The sequence below is a fragment of the Crotalus tigris genome, unplaced genomic scaffold (assembly GCF_016545835.1).
Source record: "Crotalus tigris isolate CLP2741 ecotype Arizona unplaced genomic scaffold, ASM1654583v1 scf7180000017690.20705106771:4171800, whole genome shotgun sequence".
Lineage (NCBI taxonomy): Eukaryota > Metazoa > Chordata > Lepidosauria > Squamata > Viperidae > Crotalus > Crotalus tigris.
In genome coordinates, this window is record NW_024096569.1 from 155,285 (window position 1) to 174,460 (window position 19,176).

A 19,176-nucleotide genomic window follows, 5' to 3' on the forward strand; every position below is an offset into this window, starting at 1 on the left:
GGGGCGAAGGGCAGAGGCTGCTATGTCCTGGGTGCCAGGAGGAGGAGGAGGGGGATCAGGGTCCTGGGTGCCATTAAAGGGCAGCAAAGAGGTTATCAAAGTTGTTTCATGAGGCCAAAATCAGCAATTTCCCCTTCCTCTTTTGCAGGTCTGACTCTCATGTGACCGGAGGCAGCTGTGCCTCTTCTTTGCAAAAGCAGGTGGAGGGCCAGGCCTTTTACACACACACACACACACACACAGACACACACACAAACACACACACACACACAGACACACACACACCACAAGACACAAACGAGATTTCTCCAGTAAGGCAAAATGCACGCACAGCTTCGGTCCTTGAGGGCAGTCCAGCAGGCCAGTGGAGGAAAAACTGGTTGGTCTGGGATGGCCAAACGCTCCACGGCAGTGGTTCTCAACCTTTGTAATGCCGCGACCCCCCAACCGGTCGTAAATCGAGGACTACTCAACCGGTCGTAAGTTGAGGACTACTCAACTGGTGCAGCACCGTTTGCAGAATGGGACTTTTGGCGGGCTCAGCAGGGCAGAGGCAGCCTGGACAATTCCTATTGGCTTTGGAAAGCCAATAGAATGAGACTCTATTTAAGAGAGTCTCTTCTATTGGCTTTCAAAAGCCAATCGAATAAAAGGGAGTAGCCCAGCTAAGGAAAAGGGGGGAAAAAATGGCGGACTGCGTTGTTTGGCGACCCCCGCAAAATGGTCGTTCGACCCCAAATGGGGTCCTGACCCACAGGTTGAGAACCACTGCTCCAGGGGCTGCTGGAGGCAGCTTCTCCCCCCACCCCATTAGCGGGGGGGGGAGTTGAGACCCCCCTCCCAGAGCAGGGACCCCCCAGGTGTGCCTGGCACTCACCTTGGCTGCTTTTGGCCTCTTCTGGGCCTGCAGAATTCGTTGATCCAAAGCCTCCTCGGGGCTCCGTAAACTTCCTGGTTTTCTCGCAGTCGTAAGGCCCGACTTACAACGGTCTGCTTAGTGACCATTCGAAGTTATGACGGCACTGAAGACAGGGGCGCGCGACCGTTTTTCACACTTGCGACCGTTGCGGCCATCCCCGTGCTCTTCTCCTCGAAATTCAGACAACTTGGCAACTGACTCATAGTTACGACGGTCGCGCGGCGTCCCGTGATTCCCCTTTTGACCCCCTCCTGACCAGTGGGGAAGCCGGATTCGTTTAACAACGCGGTTGCCCACTGAACAACCGCAGCGATTCACTTAAGAACCGGGGCGAGAAAGGTTGTAAAACGGGGCAAAACACAAGGTCTCCTGGAGCGACGGAAATCTGGGACTGGATTTGAGGTCGTAAGCCGAGGACTACCTGCCTTAATTGGCTGATCCAAGCAAGCCAAAGGGGGTGTGCTGCCCCCTTCAGCTGCCCCCCTTCTCCCCCCCCTCCCGCCATACCTCGGAGGACATGAGATTGACAGGTGGTGCAAAGGGACCGAAGCCCAGGTATACACGGAAGGGGGTCCCAGCTGGTCTGCAAAGGTGAAGGGAAGGGGAGGGGAAGGGCAGCCATGCTATCCTAAGCTGAGGAGGGGAGGGGAAGGGCGGCCATGCTATCCTCCCCTTTTTTGGGGGGGGAAGAAGCTACCGGTCTGGGGATGACCCTTGGAACCGATCCTCCCCTCTTGCCAGGGCTGGGGCCTTGGCACACCTGCCAGAGGTGGGATCAGCTGGACTTTGGCACCTGCCTAGATCAAAACGACATTTACTTGGGCACCCGTTGTGTTCTGGACAGGCGGGTTGGGCCACTCCGGGAATTGAAGCCCGTCCATTTTGCTTCTCGGTCCTCGTTTCTCAGCCTTGGCAACTTTTAAGATGGCTGGACTTCAACTCCCAGAGTTCCCCAGCCGGCATGGAATGCTGGGAGTGGAAGTCCGTGCATTTTGCTTCTTGATCCTCGTTTCTTAGTCTCTTAAGATGGCTGGACTTCAACTCCCAGAGTTCCCCAGCCGGCATGGAATGCTGGGAGCGGAAATCCACAAGGCTTAAAAAAGTCACCCGAGTTCGAACCTCAGTGACTTTTAAGGCTTCTGGACTTCAACTCCCAGAATTCCACAGCCGGCTGTGCTGATGAGACACACCCTGAAAAAACCTCTCCTTCCCTCCCAGGTAAACCTCCCCCCAAGGACCCCTTTCAAGGGGGGGGGTCTTCCATCACCCCCAGTTCACGTTGTCCTGTTCGGAATCCTTTTTTAGGAGCTGGGGAGGCCCTAAGAATAACAAGAGTGCCAGAGTTGGAAGGGATCCTGGAGGTCTTCTAGTCTAGCCCAACACCTAGACTGAGGGTCTTCAAACTTGGCAACTTTTTAAGACTCAACTTGCTGGCTGGGGAATTCTGGGAAGTCCAAACCTTGCTGATCCGATTCAACGTGTCGATTTGGAGAACCGAATCCCGAATGGAAAATGGAAGTGTTCTAACTTGGTTGTTTTTCCCCCACTCTCACATGCACCCGGTCTTGCTCAAGGTCAGGGTGGGGAACTTTAAGTGGACTTCCCACAACAGGAAACCGACACACTAGGAAGCCAAGGCACCAATTGTCACACTGTGCCCCCCTCCCAGCCTGTATTCCCTACCTTGGAAAGTACATTAAATCAAGAGGTCCCCAACCGTGGCCCCTTTTAAGACTTGTGGACTTCAACTCCCAGAATTCCTCAGCCAGCGAATTCTGGGAATTGAAGTCCACAAGTCTTAAAAGGGGCCGAGGTTGGGGACCCCTGCATTAAATTCTCCCCTGTGCTAACAAGGCTGCCCCGTTCAAAACTAATGTAAATTATCTATTTTCTATTAAGTTCTTTTGTTTAAACTTTTTTTCTTTACCGTAGGTTTGTGAGTTACCTAGAGTTGCCCCCACAGGCCAGACAGTCAGCAAATAAATTTAATAATGGTCTTACTAATATATATTCAATGTTGCATAGTATAAGATCACATCCCTCTCTCTCCAACTTGTTTTTTTAGCCCCAGAGACTTGTCCAAAATGGTATACGATTTCCTGCCCGAGCAGGGGTTGGACTAGATGACCTCCAAGGTCCCTTCCAAGTCTTATTTTTTTTTCCTTCCTTCCTTCCCTTCTCCAACACTGGAAGCTTTTAAGACACTGGACAGCCATTTGTCCAAAATGGTATAAGGTTTCCTGCCCGAGCAGGGGGTTGGACTAGATGACCTCCAAGATCCCTCCCAATTAAATTTCTGTTGCTAATCAAAGAGGCTTGAGCAGCGCCCCATTTTTGCAACCCCTCTTTTGGCCAGTTAAGTGAATCACACCATTGTTAAAATGAAACCAGCTCCCCCCCATTGACCGTGCTTATCAGAAGCTGGCTAGGGAAAACTAACAATGGTGGTCAACAGGCCAGTCAGTGGCCCGAGGGCCCAAATTTTAATCCCGGGGATGCTGACAATGGTGGTTAAGCATGAAGGATGGGCGTTAAGTCATGTTTTCGGTACCACTGTTAGCTTCAGATGGTTGCTAAACCAATGGGTGGGTTGCAAGCTGAGGACTAGTAGCATGGAAACCTAACCGGAAGCCCCAGGGCCATCCGGGCTGTCTCCCAAATGCTGGAATCGCAGCGAGGACCCCCCCCCACTTGACAAAACCCACTGGAAGCCGAGCCTTTTCTCAAGATCACGTTTATTTTGGTCACTGTAAGTCTCCTTTTGAATAAATAATAGCTATACAAAAGAAAGGGGAAACGGGGGGGGGGGCAAACACACAATATTTCTTCTCATTTTTTTTTGTTTTGCTTGTACGAAAAAAAGTTTTCTCTTTTTTCAGTTTTATTTTAAAAAAATGTTGGGCGGGGGGGAAAGGTCTTATTTTCAGAAAGAGAGATGGGGGAAGGGGCAAAATAAAACACGTCTTGGCAATTTTTGTTTTTTTATGCTTTTTTGTGTTTTAAATTTTAGAGAGGGAGAAAAAAAAACCCATGACCTGTTGAGGTAGGTTTTTAGATTCTCAAGCTTCTTTTTTTCCTTTTTTTTTCTTCGTTTTTCCATTTTTTAGCACCATGATTCTGTCCAAAGGTTTGTATTTAAAAAAAAAAAAAACCTGCTAGAAAATTATTTTTTTATTTCGTTTTGTCTGTAGGGGGAGAAAAAAAAAGCCGGGCAAGGAAACCAGCAGCCAGAATGGGAATTTCTGGCCCCTGTGAACTCTTTTGTCGATTTCCCCCCCCCATGAAAGAAAGGGGGGGGAGGGGGATACCTCTTGCTCTGCAATTAAGGGTGGGGGGGGGGGGGGGGGGGGGAGAGAAAAAGCTACAAAATGAGGACACAAAGAGAACTGGGGGGGGGGGGGGGGTTGAACAAGACACAGCCGAGCGCCCCGGAGCAGTAAACACTATTAAAGATTTTCATTCTGCCTCCGAAAAACAAAAGTGACATTTATTCAAAAGGCCAAAATAAAATAAAAATAAAAACGAAAACAAAAAAGATAACCCTCAAAATCAGAAGAAAAAAAGAGAGCGAAACAAAGGAAGGAACGGGAGAATACTGTGCCTGACATGGGGTGGGGGGGACGAGAGAGGAGGGGGGGGAGAGGGGTGGTGTGGCGGCACAGTGGCCCCCCCTCCCTCCCCGGCCGAGGGGGGGGTGGGGGTGGGTGCAGCTCAGATGAGGTCGGCCACGTTGAGGGGCATCTCCTCGATGGACGTGTTGTAGAAGGTCTCAATGTCGCGCAGGGTGCGCTTGTCCTCCTCCGTCACCATGTTGATGGCCACCCCCTTGCGGCCGAAGCGGCCCCCTCGCCCGATCCTGGGGGGGGATGGGGGGGGGAAAGAGAGAATTGGGGTGGGGGGGAGACAAGAGAAGAACCGGAGTTGAGAGCAGGCAGGAAGGATGGGGGGAGGAGACTGGGGGCCCCTCCCCCCCTTTGGAGAAGACCCTGCTCCCCCCTCCCTTTGAAAAGAGCCTGCCCCCTCCCTCCCTCCCCTCGATCCTGGGAGAGGGAGTTGGGGGGCCACAAGAACTGGAGTTGAGAGCAGGCAGGAAGGGGAGACAGCGGGGCCCCTCCCCTGCTTTGAGAAGACCCTACCCCCCTTTAGGACCCTGCTCCCCCTCCCTTTAAAAAGACCCTCCCCCCTTAAGACCCTGCCCCCCTCCCCCTTTAGGACCCTGCTCCCCCTCCCTTTGAGAAGACCCCACCCCTCCCTCCCCCTTTGAGACCCTGCTCCCCCCCCTTCCCCCCTTTAAGACCCTGCCCCCTCCCTTTAAAAAGATCCCACCCCCTGTGAAAAGACCCTCCCCCCTGAGACCCTGCTCCCCCTCCCTCCAAGACCCTGCTCCCCCTCCCTCCAAGACCCTGCCCCCTCCCTTTCAGAAGACCCTGCCCCCTCCTCCTTTAAGACCCTGCTCCCCCTCCCTCCCCCCTTTGAGACCCTGCCCCCTCCCTCCCCCCTTTGAGAAGGCCCTCTACTGACCGGTGGATGTAGTTCTCCCGGTTGGTGGGGAGATCGTAGTTGATGACCAGGGAGACTTGCTGGACGTCGATCCCTCGGGCCTGCAGGGGGGGGGGGAAGGAGGGGGAGGAAGATGCTTTCAACAGGAGCCCCCCCCATCCAATCAGTGGGGGACTGAAGCTGCCAGGATGGGGTTTGAAAAAGCCTGGGCTAGGGGGTCTCCCACTTGAGCAGGGGGCCGGACTAGAAGATAACCTAGTGCCGGGTGCAGCTTCCTCAACTTACAACCCTTCGCTTAGCGACCAATCCAAGCCGCAAGGGCCCCAAAATTGGGGATTTAGGCTTTGTGGCCTCCCCAGGTCAGCCGATCAAGATTCAGAGGCTTGGAAAGCGGTTCCTCTTTAGGACCGCTGCGTTGTGTGTCCGGTGGGGAGGTGTGTGTCTGTGCGTGGCTGTGTTTGTGTGTCACGCAATCCCCTTTGGCGGCCTTCCAGTCAACCGGAAAGCCGGGAGTCGCCGAACGGCCAGCTTAACTGGGCTGCTTCGCTTAGCGACGGGGGCAAGGAAAGTTGCAAAATGGGGAGAAATGCACTCGGCAAACTGTCTCGCTTAGCCACGGTGGCTTTTGGGGCTCCGTTGCCGTCGTTAAGTCGTGAACTATGTGGGATTCAGACTTCTCTGCTGCTCGGCACCCGATAGGACTCGCCGGAGAGGGAGTCCTCGTCTTACGCCCAGAATCGAGGCCCGACACCCGTTACTAAGCAAGACAGGCGAGTTGCGCCCCATTGTGCAATTTCAGGGAATCCTGCGGTTATTAAGCCAAGGGGGGCTAGTCCTCAAGCTATGGCAACTGAGGCCCAGATCCACTTGCAATGACCCCTTTCCCTGCCCCATCTCTGCTCTCTCAGATGCGTGCCGTGTGTGTGTGTGTTTGTGTGTGTGTGTGTGTGTGTGTTTGTGTGTCTCCCACCCAGGCAACTTCAAGACTTCCCACTCTTTCTAGAGTCTCAACCTCTTTTTTACATCGTCATTAATTGGGGTCTCACAGACCCACACACACACATCACTGCACAAAAGCCAATGGAATCGGGCTCCTTCCCCCTTTGACTCCGGATGGCTGCAAAGTCCCAGAACGGATCTAGTTCCCCCCCCCAGCGCCAACCCCAAAAAAAGTTCAGCCCCCTCCCCTAAAAAAGCCCCCCACCACAAAACCACCCCCCCCAGGCAGGAGAGCCCAGTGTGAGCTGCCGCAAAGTGGCCGGGACCTCGCAGGGGGGGGGTGCCGGCCGTGGAGACGAGCAGCCCCTTCGGGTGTTCCTCTGCCAAGGAGCTACAATCCACCCTTGGCACCACACCGGCCAGGCAGAGAGGGAATCTCCTTGGGGGGGGGGAAGGGAATTTGGGGAGGGGGGGGGCCAAGGGAAGCCCCCTCCCTGGCACTTACCAGCAAATCGGTGGTGATCAGGACGCGGCTGGATCCGGAGCGGAAATGATGACGTCACGCTCCTTCTGGTCCATGTCCCCGTGCTGGGCGGGCGAGACCCCCCCCCAAAGACCAGGATTGGCGAGCTGGCCAGGTTTGTTAACCGTGATTCCCCCTGCCCCAATTCGCGCAGGGGGGGGAGAAAAACTGGCTAGCTCTGTCAAGGGTCGCTAAAGGCAGCAGGGCAAGGAGCCCCCCCTTTTCTGGAGAGGGCAGAACCCCCCTCCCCAAGAGACAAGCCCACCCCCCCCCAACCCACCATGGCCGAGACGGTGAAGTCCCGGGCGTGCATCTTCTCCGTCAGCCAGTCCACCTTCCTCCGGGTGTTGATGAAGATGACCGCCTGGGTGATGGTCAGGGTCTCGTAGAGGTCGCAAAGGGTGTCCAGCTTCCATTCCTGGCAGGGGGAAGAGAATTTTAAGCGTTAGCATAAAGGAGAGTACTTGCGGCTCAGGGTCCAAAGGAGGGGGGGCCCTTTCTGACGCTCTCCAAGCCCCTTTCCTTCCAGGCGTCTCAAGACCCCACTAGGCAACAGCATCAGGGCTGGAAGGGGGAGTTGGCACTGGGGGGGGGGTCGTGGGTGCTCTCTGGGCTTGGGGGTTTCCTTGCAGATCTTTCACTATCCAAATGTTATCAGCACTAGTAGGGAGGGGGGTTTATGGGGAGGGGGAGGAAGAGGGGAAGGATCAGAGGGGAGGAAGAGGAAGGAGCAGAGGGGAGGGGGAGGAAGAGAGGAAGGAGCAGAGGGGAAGGAGGAAACAGAGGGGAGGGGGAAGAGGAAACAGAGAAGAGGGGGAGGAAGAGGAAGGAGCAGAGGGGAGGAAGAAAATGACGGGGGGGGGGGGATTTCCTGGGTGCTCTCTGGGTTTGGGGGGTTTCCTTGCAGACGTCTCACGACCCAGCTGAGCAACATCATCAGTGAAATGCTACTGAAAACGCCCGCAAGAAGCCAAACGCCAGAGAGCGCCCAGGACCCCTCAACAGAGGCTCTAGGACCCAGCGAAGGCTGGGGGGGGGGGCTTTTTAAGGGGAGGGGGCTGAATTTTTTTTGGGTTGGCCCTTGGGGAAAAAAAAAAAAACCTAGCTGCGTTCTGGGACTTTGCAGCCATCCGGAGTCAAAAGGGGAAGAAGCCCGGTTCCATTGGCTTTTGTGCAGTGATGTGTACGTGTGTGTGTGTATGTGTGTGTGTGTCTGTGAGACCCCAGTTAAGGACGATGTAAAAAAGATGTAGAGACTCTAGAACAGTGGTTCTCAACCTGTGGGTCGGGACCCCATTTGGGGTCGAACGACCATTTCACGGGGGTCGCCAAACAAGGCTGTCCGCCATTTTTCCCCCTTTTCTTTGGCCACGCCCCTGGCACCCGGTGATGTATAAGTGGTTGGGGGTCACCACAACATGGGGAACTGTATTATGGGGTCGCGGCATTAGAAAGGTTGAGAACCACTGCTTTAGAAAGAGTACAGAGAAGAGCAACAAAGAGGATTAGGGGACTGGAAGCTAAAACATATAAAGAACAGTTGCTGGAATTGGGTATGTCTAGTTTAACGAAGAGAAGGACGAGGGGGGACAGGATAGCTGTGTTCCAGTATCTCAGGGGCTGCCCCAGAGAAGAGGGAGTCAAGCTATTCTCCAAAGCACCTGAAGGCAGGACAAGAAGCAACGGGTGGAAACTCATCAAGGAGAGAAGCAACCTAGAACTAAGGAGAAACTTCCTGACAATGGGAACAATTAACCAGTGGAACCGCCTGCCTCCAGAAGCAGTAAATGCTCCAACACTGGAAGTTTTTAAGAAGAGACTGGACAGCCGTTTGTCCGAAATGATGTAGGGTTTCCTGCCTGAGCAGGGGGTTGGACTAGATGACCTCCAAGGTCCCTTCCAACTTTACTACTCGTTACTATTACTATTACATGAAGCCCCTCCTCCCACCTCATCCAGCCCAGGCCCCCCCCCACCCAGACAACCCCAGTGTACGCACCTCCCTCTCCACGTTAATGTAGAACTGCCGGATCCCCTCCAGAGTCAGCTCCTCCTTCTTCACCAGGATGCGGATCGGATCCCGCATGAACTTCTTGGTTACCTCCAGCACGTCCATCGGCATGGTGGCCGACAGGAGGACCACCTGGGGGGGGGGGGGAGAGGGGGGAAGACCTCAACTCTGTGTCTCTTTCACAGCTGGCTGGGGGTATTCTAGGAGTTGAGGTCCACAAGCCTTACAAGCTGCCCAGTTTGGAGACCCCCCCCAGGTCTCCTGCCTAAGCAGGGGTTGGACTAGACCACCTCCCGGGTCCCTCCCAACTCTTGTTATTCTTTAGGGCCTCCTCCCCAGCTCCGAAAAAGGGATTCTTAATAGGGCTACGGGAACTGGAGGTGGTGAAAGTCTCCCTCCCCTTAAAAGGGGTCCTTATCTCGTGGGAGGGAGGGGACCCCCCCCCTCCAGCACCCGTCAATTAATCCTCAGGAGTTTTGTTCAGGCGCTCTCTCGGCAGCTGGGGAATCCTGGGAGCTGAAGCCCACGAGCCTTCAAAGTGGCCACGGTTGGAGACCCCTGTCCCAGAAGATGGCCGCCCTAGAGTAGCCCCCCCCTCCCCAAAATGGCGAGATAGGTGGAAAATAAATTCAATCTGTAAGTAAATCCCTGCAAGGCAGGGCTCTGCAACCTGGACCACTTTAAGACTGGCGGACTTCAGCTCCCAGAATTCCTCAGCCAGCGGATTCTGGGGGCTGCAGCCCACCAGTCTTAAAGGGGCTGGCTGGGGGATTCTGGGAGCAGAAGCCCACCACTCTTAAAGGAGCTGGCTGGGGGATGCTGGGGGCTGAAGCCCACCACTCTTAAAGGGGCTGGCTGAGGGATTCTGGGGGCTGAAACCCACCACTCTTAAAGGGGCCGGCTGAGGGATTCTGGGGGCTGAAACCCACGCTTAAAGGAGCTGGCTGGGGGATTCTGGGAGCAGAAGCCCACCACGCTTAAAGGGGCTGGCTGGGGGATTCTGGGGGCTGAAGCCCACCACTCTTAAAGGGGCTGGCTGGGGGATTCTGGGGGCTGAAGCCCACCAGTCTTAAAGGGGCTGGCTGGGGGATTCTGGGGGCTGAAGCCCACCACTCTTAAAGGGGCTGGCTGGGGGATTCTGGAGGCTGAAGCCCACCAGTCTTAAAGGGGCTGGCTGAGGGATTCTGGGGGCTGAAACCCACCACTCTTAAAGGGGCTGGCTGGGGGATTCTGGGGGCTCAAGTCCACCACAAAATGGTGGACTTAAAATGGCTGGCTGACGAATTTTGGGGCTGAAGCCCACCAGTCTTAAAGGGGTCCAGGTTGCAGACCCCCTGCTCCAAGGAATGGCCCGATTTACCCAGGTGCCCCCTCACCTGTGTGTTGCCACTCAATTTCTGGAATATGTCATAAATCTGATCCTTGAAGCCTCGGCTCAACATTTCATCGGCTTCGTCCAGCACAAACATCTTGATGAACTTGGGCGCTACGGAAGGAAGGAAGGAAGGAAGGAAGGAAGGAAGGAAGGAAGGAAGGAAGGAAGGAGGGAAGAAAGAAAATCAGGCAGGCCGACTCAGGCAGGCCCAGCCCAGCAGAGGGACAAAACAGCATCTGCTGGTCTCAGGGAGGTTATCCAGGCATGATCACTTCCCCGACCCCGGGGATCCCTCCCCCTGCCCAGCAGAACGCGGGCTGGAGGGGGGAAATCGAGGCACGGGATCAGATGACACGCATGGGGTAATCATCACCGAACAGCAGCAGGGAAGGAGGGCAGCCGGACCCCTTCTCAGTAAGAACGGCCCTGAACTCCCTCGGCTGAGAAAGGCAACACTGGACTAGAAGCCCAGCGAAATTTCAGCCGGTCCTCGCCTTACGACGGCTCACTTAGTGACCGTTCACGTGTGACAGCGCGGGAAAAGCGTGACCCAGGAACGTTTCTCATACTTAGAACCCGTGGGTCACGTGATCAAAGTTCAGACTTTGGCAAACTGACTTGTGTTTATGACGGTCGCAGCTTCCTGGGAGCGTCACGTGATCCCCTGACAAGTAAAGTCAACACAGGAGCCGGTTTCAATTAAGAACACGTTTATCTAATCAGTAAAAGTTTCATTGTTTCCCCCCACTTCCCAAGGACAAAGTCCAGAAGCCTTTTCAGAGTGGAAGCAAAAACATTTAAAAAAACCCCCCAAAAACCTAGAAAGTTAATTTATGCTATTATGGAAAAGGAAAAAAGTTGGAAGTTTGGTGTCCCTGTCTTAATTCTACTGCACATTTCTTTTCTACCCTGCTCTCATCCCTTCCCCCTCCATTTTTCCTTCTGTATTTTATATTGTGAACTAATTAAAAAAAAGGGGGGATAAAATAAAACTTATTTAACCGCAGCCGTTCGCTTAACGAATGTGGCAAGCAAGGGTATTTTAACGTTTAAAGTCATCGTTTGAGATCTGAACTAAAGATATTTGTGTGTTGTTGTATTGTGGACCAACTCAACCGCCACGTTGCTTTTCAAACATTTAAATGTAAAATCAGAAAATCAGTAAAAAAAATTCAAAAAAAGGTATAAAATGGAACAAAACTCATTTAAACAAAATAATAACAACAATAATAACAATAGTAATGTTGGAAGGGACCTCGGAGGTCATCTAGTCCAACCCCCTGCTCAGGCAGGAAACCCTACACCATTTCGGACAAATGGCTGTCCTGTCTCTTCTTAAAAACTTCCAGTGTTGGAGCATTTACTGCTTCTGGAGGCAGGTTGTTTCGCTTAGCAACGAAAAGACTGGGCTGTGGCCGTTAAGGCAAGGACCCCCCCCCCGTCAGTAGGAGAATCGCCCATCCAAATCCTCAAGTCTAACTTCTCCCTCTCTTAAGCTGCCTCCCTCCATCACTGTCTCCCCCCCTCTACATCCACCCAAATTCAAACAAGATGTTTTCTGAACGGTCACTTCAAATTTTGTTTCCCCAGAAGCCCCCTCCCCAAATCCCAGCCCTCTGGAGTCCAGGGCAGCTAATACCAAATGGTTGTGAAGTACAAGGGGGCAGCTGACACCCCCCCACTCACACTAATGAAGAACCAGACCGGTCTTGAGAAATGCGCAGCCCAGGACAGCTGCACGAGCCTCGTGATGTGTCTTTCAGCCTCTGTGTGTGTGTGTGTGTGTGTGTGTGTTGGGGGGAGAGGAAGGTGAGGGAGCCCCAGGAATGTACTCACACAAGTATCTTCTGTTCAGCATGTCAAACACCCGCCCGGGGGTCCCCACGATGATGTGGGGCGCTTCCATCTGCAGCTTCTGAACTTCAGCCCGGACGTTCGTGCCCCCTATGCAGGCGTGGCAAGAGGCCCCCATGTAGTCCCCCAGAGCCATGACCACCTTCTGGATCTGTCAGGAGGAGGGAAAACGACAACGTCAGGAAGGGGGCTGTCCTGGAGGATTCTCCTGCCCTCCTCCCTTGTTTCCCCAGCATGAACCAGTCATCAGCCACTGGGAGAGATGCCGTGCTGGGATGAATAAGGAAAAAGTTGCTTTCCCCCTGCTAGATGTAAGAAGCGGCCACGGTCAGAGGCCCCCCTTTGCCCAGGTAGCAGGGACCAGGTGAGAGCTACAAGTCGTCCGTCCCCCCCCCCGCAGTCTCACAAGTGCTCCTTGACACAAGGGGGCCATCCGTGCAAAGGAGACAGAAAGGAAAAGGAGGGAGAGAAGAGGGAAAAGAGAGAAAGAAAGGGAGAAGAACTGAAAGAGAGAGAGAGAAGGAAGAGGGAAAGAGAAGGAGAAAAAGAAAAAAGAAAGGGAAACAGAGAAAGGGATAGGAAAGCAGAAAGAGAGGGAGAGAAGCAGATAGAGGGAGGGAAAGAACCAGAAATAGAGACACACAAAGGGAAAGGAGGAGAAAGAAGGAAAGGAAGGGAGGAAGGAAGAGAAACAGATGGAAGGGGCCTTGGAGGTCTTCTAGCCCAACCCCGTGCTCAGGCAGGATAATCTCTCATCATTTCAGACAAACGGCTGTCCAGTCTCTTCTTAAGAACTTCCACAGCGTTGAAGCATTCACCGCTTCTGGTGGCCAGTAGTTCCACTGGTTAAGAAAGAAAGGGAAAGAGAGCCCCCCCCCGCACCTGCTGAGCCAGCTCCCTAGTCGGGGCCAGCACCAAGGCCTGGGTCGCTTTCAGATCCAGCTCAACCTGCTGCAAGATGGAGATGGCAAAGGTGGCGGTCTTCCCAGTGCCAGACTGGGCTTGGGCGATGACGTCATACCCTGAGCGGAGGAAAAGAGGAGGAGTCAACGGAGAACCCGCCCCTTGGCCCCCTGCCCTGCCTGACAGCCCACTTTGTTGTGCCTCCCCAGCATGAACCGGTGAGCAGCCACTGGGAAGGAGATGAAATGGGGACGGCTCCTGTGCCCCCCCCCAATAGATGCAAGATGGCAGCCACGTGGAGAGGCGCCTCTTTGCCCATTAGCAGGGCAGGATTGTTGGCCGCAGAAAGCGAGGAGTCCCCAGATGTGAGTCTGGTTGCGGGCTTGCCAACTACAGGCAGATGACAAACTCAGCAGCAGGGCTGCCTCCCCCCCCAAGAATTGGGAACCCCTCAGTTCAACCCCGAACAGCAAACGATCCCTTCTACTGAAGCTTCTTCCCTCCTCAAGACAAGATTCCAATCCCGGAGCAGACTTTGTTACAAAACCCTCCAGGATTCACCTCGCTGCCCGTCTTTGCAACGGAAACGTCACAAACTTGTGAAGTGTTTACCCATTTTCCGATTGTCAGGGGTCCCCGGAGGTCTCTGAGCTCGGTTACTTTCCTGCAGATGTTCCACCGCCGAAGCTAGGCAATGTCATCGGTGCTAGTCCTCATGACGTCGCTTAGTTTGGGTAATGAAAGGTTTGCAGGAAAGCTAGGAGGGCACCAAGGACCCCCTCAGGTCAGCCCCGAGCTACAAATGCCCTCCTTTATCGATAATCGAATATTGTTATGCTGGTGTTGGTGTATCGTTAAGGGAACATCCAGCATCGAAGGGCATCATATCCACAGTGGCTGGACACAGCTGCCTTTGCCTCCCTTCAGCCTCTGGAAAGCCAGGGCAGTAATTCCCCCCCCATTTTCTTCCCTATCTGGGCTCACCCTTGATACAAGGGAGAATGGCTCGCTGTTGGATAGCAGAGGGTTTCTCAAAACCGTAAGCGTAGATTCCTCGCAGAAGGGACTCCGACAGGTTCATATCGTCAAAGCTGTCGACAATCTCGTTCCAGTTGCTCTGCGGGGAGAGAAGCGGGCACAGGGTCAGCCTGGGCACCCCAGAAACTGCTCCTCCCCTCTCCCCAAAGTGAAACTGTTGAACACCCTCCCTCCTTTTAACAGCAGAAGACCAACTATACGTCTCGGGGGTGATAAAATCTGGCCCAGGCCAGGATGTCCAGCACCCTCCAAGCGGGGTGAAACTATAGATCCCCCTCCTCTAGCACACCAATTCCCAAGTAGTGGGACAGGCAATCTTATTGGTGTGTATGTGTGTGTGTGTGAGAGAGGGGGTGGGGGAGAGAGAATGAGAATCCTTCACAGGGACCACAACTCCAGGAACTGGGCCAGGGTTCCTGCCACTCCCAAGTGGGGTGAAACTATAGATACCCCCACTAGACCAGTGGTTCTCAACCTTGACAATTTTAAGGCATGTGGACTTCAACTCCCAGAATTCCACAGCCCAGCATTGCTGGCTGTGGAATTCTGGGAGTTGAAATCCACATGCCTTAAAATTGTCAAGGTTGAGAAACACTGCATTAGACCAAATTCCTAAGCAGGAGGCCAGACATCTTTCTTTGACGGGGGCAATCCTTCACAGGGACTGGAACCCCAGAATTGGGCCAGCTTTCCTGCCACCAGGAGGGGGGGGGAGCCATGGATCCCCTCGCCTAGCACACCAATTCCCAAGTAGTGGGGCAGGCAGTCTCCTTGGCGTGTGTGTGAATATCCTTCACAGGGACTAGAACCAGAGAGATAATCCTTCACAGTGATTAGAACCCAAGGGACTGGGCCAGACTTCCTGCTACCCCCAAATGGGGTGAAACTATAGATCCCCCATATTAGGCCAAATTCCTAAGCAGGAGGCCAGGCACCCTTCTTGGGGGGGAGAAGAGGAAACAATCCTTTACAGGAACTAGAACCCCAAACCTTTGAACCCCAAGGGGGGGGTGAAACCAAAGGCCTTTCCCTGCTATAGATACCCCCATATTAGACCAAATTCCTAAGCAGGAGGCCAGACATCTTTCTTTGGGGGGGGGGAAACAATCCTTTACAGGGATTGGAACCCCAGAACTGGGCCAGTCTTCCTGCCACGGGGGGGGAGCCATGGATCCCCTCGCCTAGCACACCAATTCCCAAGTAGTGGGGCAGGCGGTCTCCTTGGTGTGTGTGTAAATATCCTTCACAGGGACTAGAACCCCAGGGACTGGGCCAGACTTCCTGCCACCCCCAAATATGGTGAAACTATAGATACCCCCACGTTAGACCAAATTCCTAAGCAGGAGGCCAGACATCTTTCTTTGGGGGGGGGGGGGAACAGTCCTTTACAGGGACTGGAACCCCAAACCTATCAACCCCAAGCGGGGTGAAACCAGAGACCCCCCCCTTTCCCTGCCACACCAATTCCTAAGGAGGGGAGCCAATATTCTTTTTGGGGGGCGGGCGGGGCGGAAAGAGAGCGCCAATCCTTCATAGGGACTGGAACCCTGGGCAAAAGGAGGCCCACTACCCCAACCAACCCCCTGGGCCAGAGGGAAGGGGGGGGGAGCTCCCCCGTCCTCCTCACCTCGATGACGCCGTCGGGGTCCATACCGTCCGGGCCATTGTCTCGGGAGCTGCAAGAGGTCAAGCGAGAGGGGGGGGTAGTCAGGATGGGGAGGGGGGGGGAAGAACCTGCGCGCGACGCCCCGCCGGCCAGGCGCCTCCCCCGCCCACGTGCGCTTCCGCCTGGCCTTTTAAGGCCGCCGGCCCCGCCCCCGCCCCGATGACGTCACGCGCCCCGAGTTTCCCGGATGCGCCGCGCCAGGACAATGGGCGGCCGGGAACGCGGACGCGCCCGCCGCGGGGAGCGCGCCGCTCGCCTCGCCCGGGGGCCCCGCCGGCGCTGAGGGGGGGGTCGAGGTCCCCGCGGGGGGAGGAAGAAAAAGAGTCGGTGCGGCCCCTCCCGCGGGAAGGGGGGGGATCGGGGCGGGCGCCGAGCGAGGGGCTGCGCGGCCGGCTCTCCCCCCCCTCAAAAAATAAAAACCCCGGGGAAAAAAGGATCGCGCCGACAAGGCCGCGAAATGGCCTTTTGTTCGTATCGTTTCTATCTCCCCCCCCCGGGGAAAAATGGTTTCGCCCACAGGCCGCGGGCAGCATGAGCCGCGAGGGAGAGTTCAACGCTCCGCGGGGGGGAGGGAGCGGGCCAGCGGGAGCGGGCACGTGCGGAGAGGCCGGATGCGCGGAGAAGGCGGCGACGGGGGTGGGAAGGCCGGCCGCGGGAGGCCCGGGCGGGCGGCGAGGCCTACAGGCGGCCTCGGGGCTCACTCACCGGCTCTCTTGACTCGCAGACATTCTGTGGAAAAGGTCCTGGCCCCGCCCGCCTCGCGCCTCCTTATAACCGCCGGCGGGGCTCCTCCCACCCGCCCGGCAGGCATTGGCCCTCGCGCTTCGGCCCGCCCTGCCGCTCCGCTCCTCTGATTGGCCCGCCGCCCAGCTATCTCCGTGACCGGCTTCTCTCCCATTGGCCCGGCCGCCTCCCTTTTTTCTCGGCAGAGCGGCCCAGCCCGTCAGACGTGACGCCGGCGCCCGCTGATTGGGGGAGACGGGCGGGTGGGCGCGCGGTGACATCGCGGGGGAGGAAGAGTCCCGGGCGCCCATTGGGCGAGGCGCGCGTCACTCGCCCGCTTACGCAAGCCGCTCGCGGTCAATGACGGTCGGAGGGGGAGGCGGGCCTTCGGGGCCCGTGCAGGGGCGCACGTGGCGGGGACGGCGGCTGCTGCTTCCGAGCCCGGCTTTGTGCACCGGGCGGGGGGTGGGGGGCATGGGGGGACCCGGGTGGGAGGTGGAACAAGCAAGCTGGGGCCGCCCTCCACAAAATACGGCAGTCCCGGGCGTGCCCTATTTTCCGTGCACGCAAGTTGCATTCCCACGACACGGGTTGGACACCTCTGGGGCGGGCTTTACCTTTCTTGCCCCCATATCTGATTCCTGGATTCCCAGCCCCGAGTCCCGCATTGCAAGTGCCCCGTCCTCGCCCTGCCCGCTGCCCTTGCGGCGTTGCACGTGTGAACGCGAACCGGGCGGGAAAAGCTTCCGCCCCTTCGCCCGCGGAAGGCCAGGCAAGGCCTGGGGAGACTCCGGGCCAAGTGTCCCCCACGGCCAGCGCCGCCCCGAAAGCCCTGCGGGGGCAGGGGGGAACAATAAAAAGGGCCCCCGCTGTAGGGCAGCTCGCTTTGCCTTCGAACCCCGAAAGACGGGCAATCGGAGCCCCCCAGCAAGCTAAGGGGTGCTGGCTGCATTGGCCCCAAGCCCCTTATGAACTCTGAGCATGGGCAGAGGGCGCTACCCTCCCCACGCATCTCCAGCCCATTTAAAGCCCCCCCCCTCCCGATTTCCACTGAGCCAGAGTCTGCCAGGGATCTCCTTGGATGCTTCTAGAACCAGCCATTTGCTCCCACCCAGGAAGCCCTGGAGCCTCCCCCTCCAGGGGCAGTCTAGCACTAAAAGAGACTTATATACCGCTTCACAGTGCATTTACAGCCCTCTCTAAGCGGTTTACTGAGTCAGTCTATTTGAGCCCCCCCCCCCAAACCATCTGGGCCCTCCTTTTACCGACCTCGGAAGGACGCAAGGCTGAGTCAATCATGAGCCGGTCAGGATCGAACTGCTGGCTGTGGAAATGCAGAGTCTGCCTGCGCCACGATGGCTAACCTTCTACAGCAGTGTTTCCCAAACTTGACCATTTTAAGGCATGTGGACTTCAACTCCCAGAATTCCACAGCCAGCATTGCTGGCTGTGGAATTCTGGGAGTTGAAGTCCACATGCCTTAAAATGGTCAAGTTTGGGAAACACTGTACTACAGGAATCCTTCCACCCCACCACTGGCGAAGCGGTGGGACCACTACTAATGGGGGTGGGGGGTGGGTGGGAGATACTGACCGGAGGGCGCTGGGGCCAACCCGTTTCCTGGGAGGATGTGACCCCTTTTGCATCTGGAGAGCTGCCCCCCCCCTCCCCAGCTCTTTGGAAGTGAACAGCCAGGACCTCTCGGGTGGTGGGCCTGGCCCAGGGGCCCCCAAGTGGTCCTCAGGACGGACCCCTGGAAGCTGCAGACTGGCTCCCCTTCCGTTGCTGCCATCTTAACTCTTCCGGCTGCGCCCGGCAATTCAGGAAATGAATCTCCCAAAAGGGAAGATGATGAGGACGACGATGAAGCCAGCTATCCTAGGCTCAGCCCTGGCTTGCTAAAATAAATTTCCCAATGGGGCTTGCAGGAGGAGCCCAAAATTTCTGTGCTTGCTAAGCGGATGTTAAGTCAGTTTTCTCCCATTTTATGACCTTTTTCGTCTCGGTTATCCTGGGCTGTGGATAACGACACGGTCGTTAAGCGAATCTGGCTTCCCCGGGGGATTTGGCGCGTCAGAAAGTGGCAAAAGGGGATCGTGTGACTCCGGTGGGACACAGCGGCCGTCGTTAAGACGAGTCGACTGCCAAGCGTCTGAATGTGGACCCCGTGATCAGGGGGAGGCTGCCAACGGTCTTTAAGAATGAAAAACGCTTTTTTGAAGCGCCGTTGCTAAATGAACGGCCGTTAAGTCGAGGACTAGCTAAGGAAGAATGACTGGAGCTCAAAGCGGCTTTTCTCAAGCTGCTGCCGATGGGACTACAAGTCCTATCCTTTCTGGGTGGCGTGATTTTTCAGGAGGCCCCCCCCCCAGAAGCCCAGCGGTAACTGAAGCCTCCCGGGGGCTGCGGAGAAACTGGGGTGCAGGATCTAACCTGCGGGGCAACCTCTCGTACCTCTTATTTGGCCAAAAGGAGAAATGGGAATTTCAAAGAAGGGGGGACACACGATAGCAGAATTCCAGTATTTCAGGGGCTGCCACAAAGAAGGGGGGGGGTCCTGCCCATTCTCCAAAGCACCTGGAGGCCGGACAAGAAGCAACGGATGGAAACTACATTTAGTCCTCAATGGAGGCCAAAATGTTGCTAAGTGAGACGTGCAGAGTGCCCCATTTTACGACCTTTCTCGCCACCACTGTTCAGTCAATCGTTCTGGTTGTTAAGTTAG

At 55.8% G+C, this 19,176-nt stretch overlaps 1 protein-coding gene and 1 non-coding gene across 2 annotated transcripts; both read right to left on the reverse strand.

The window, feature by feature from the left end:
- Positions 1-4,568: 4,568 nt before the first annotated feature.
- On the reverse strand, positions 4,569-16,524 carry EIF4A1 (eukaryotic translation initiation factor 4A1). The gene is given in 12 exon segments (XM_039337859.1): positions 4,569-4,775; positions 5,441-5,520; positions 6,864-6,910; positions 6,913-6,946; positions 7,162-7,299; positions 8,881-9,024; positions 10,269-10,378; positions 12,104-12,272; positions 13,004-13,143; positions 14,009-14,141; positions 15,690-15,738; positions 16,434-16,524. Coding segments are annotated over 12 exon segments (1,212 nt in total). The 5' UTR covers positions 16,457-16,524; the 3' UTR covers positions 4,569-4,630.
- On the reverse strand, positions 10,521-10,645 carry LOC120305798. Its single transcript, XR_005556098.1, has one exon. It is a non-coding gene; the product is annotated as a small nucleolar RNA SNORD10 (small nucleolar RNA).
- Positions 16,525-19,176: the final 2,652 nt, after the last annotated feature.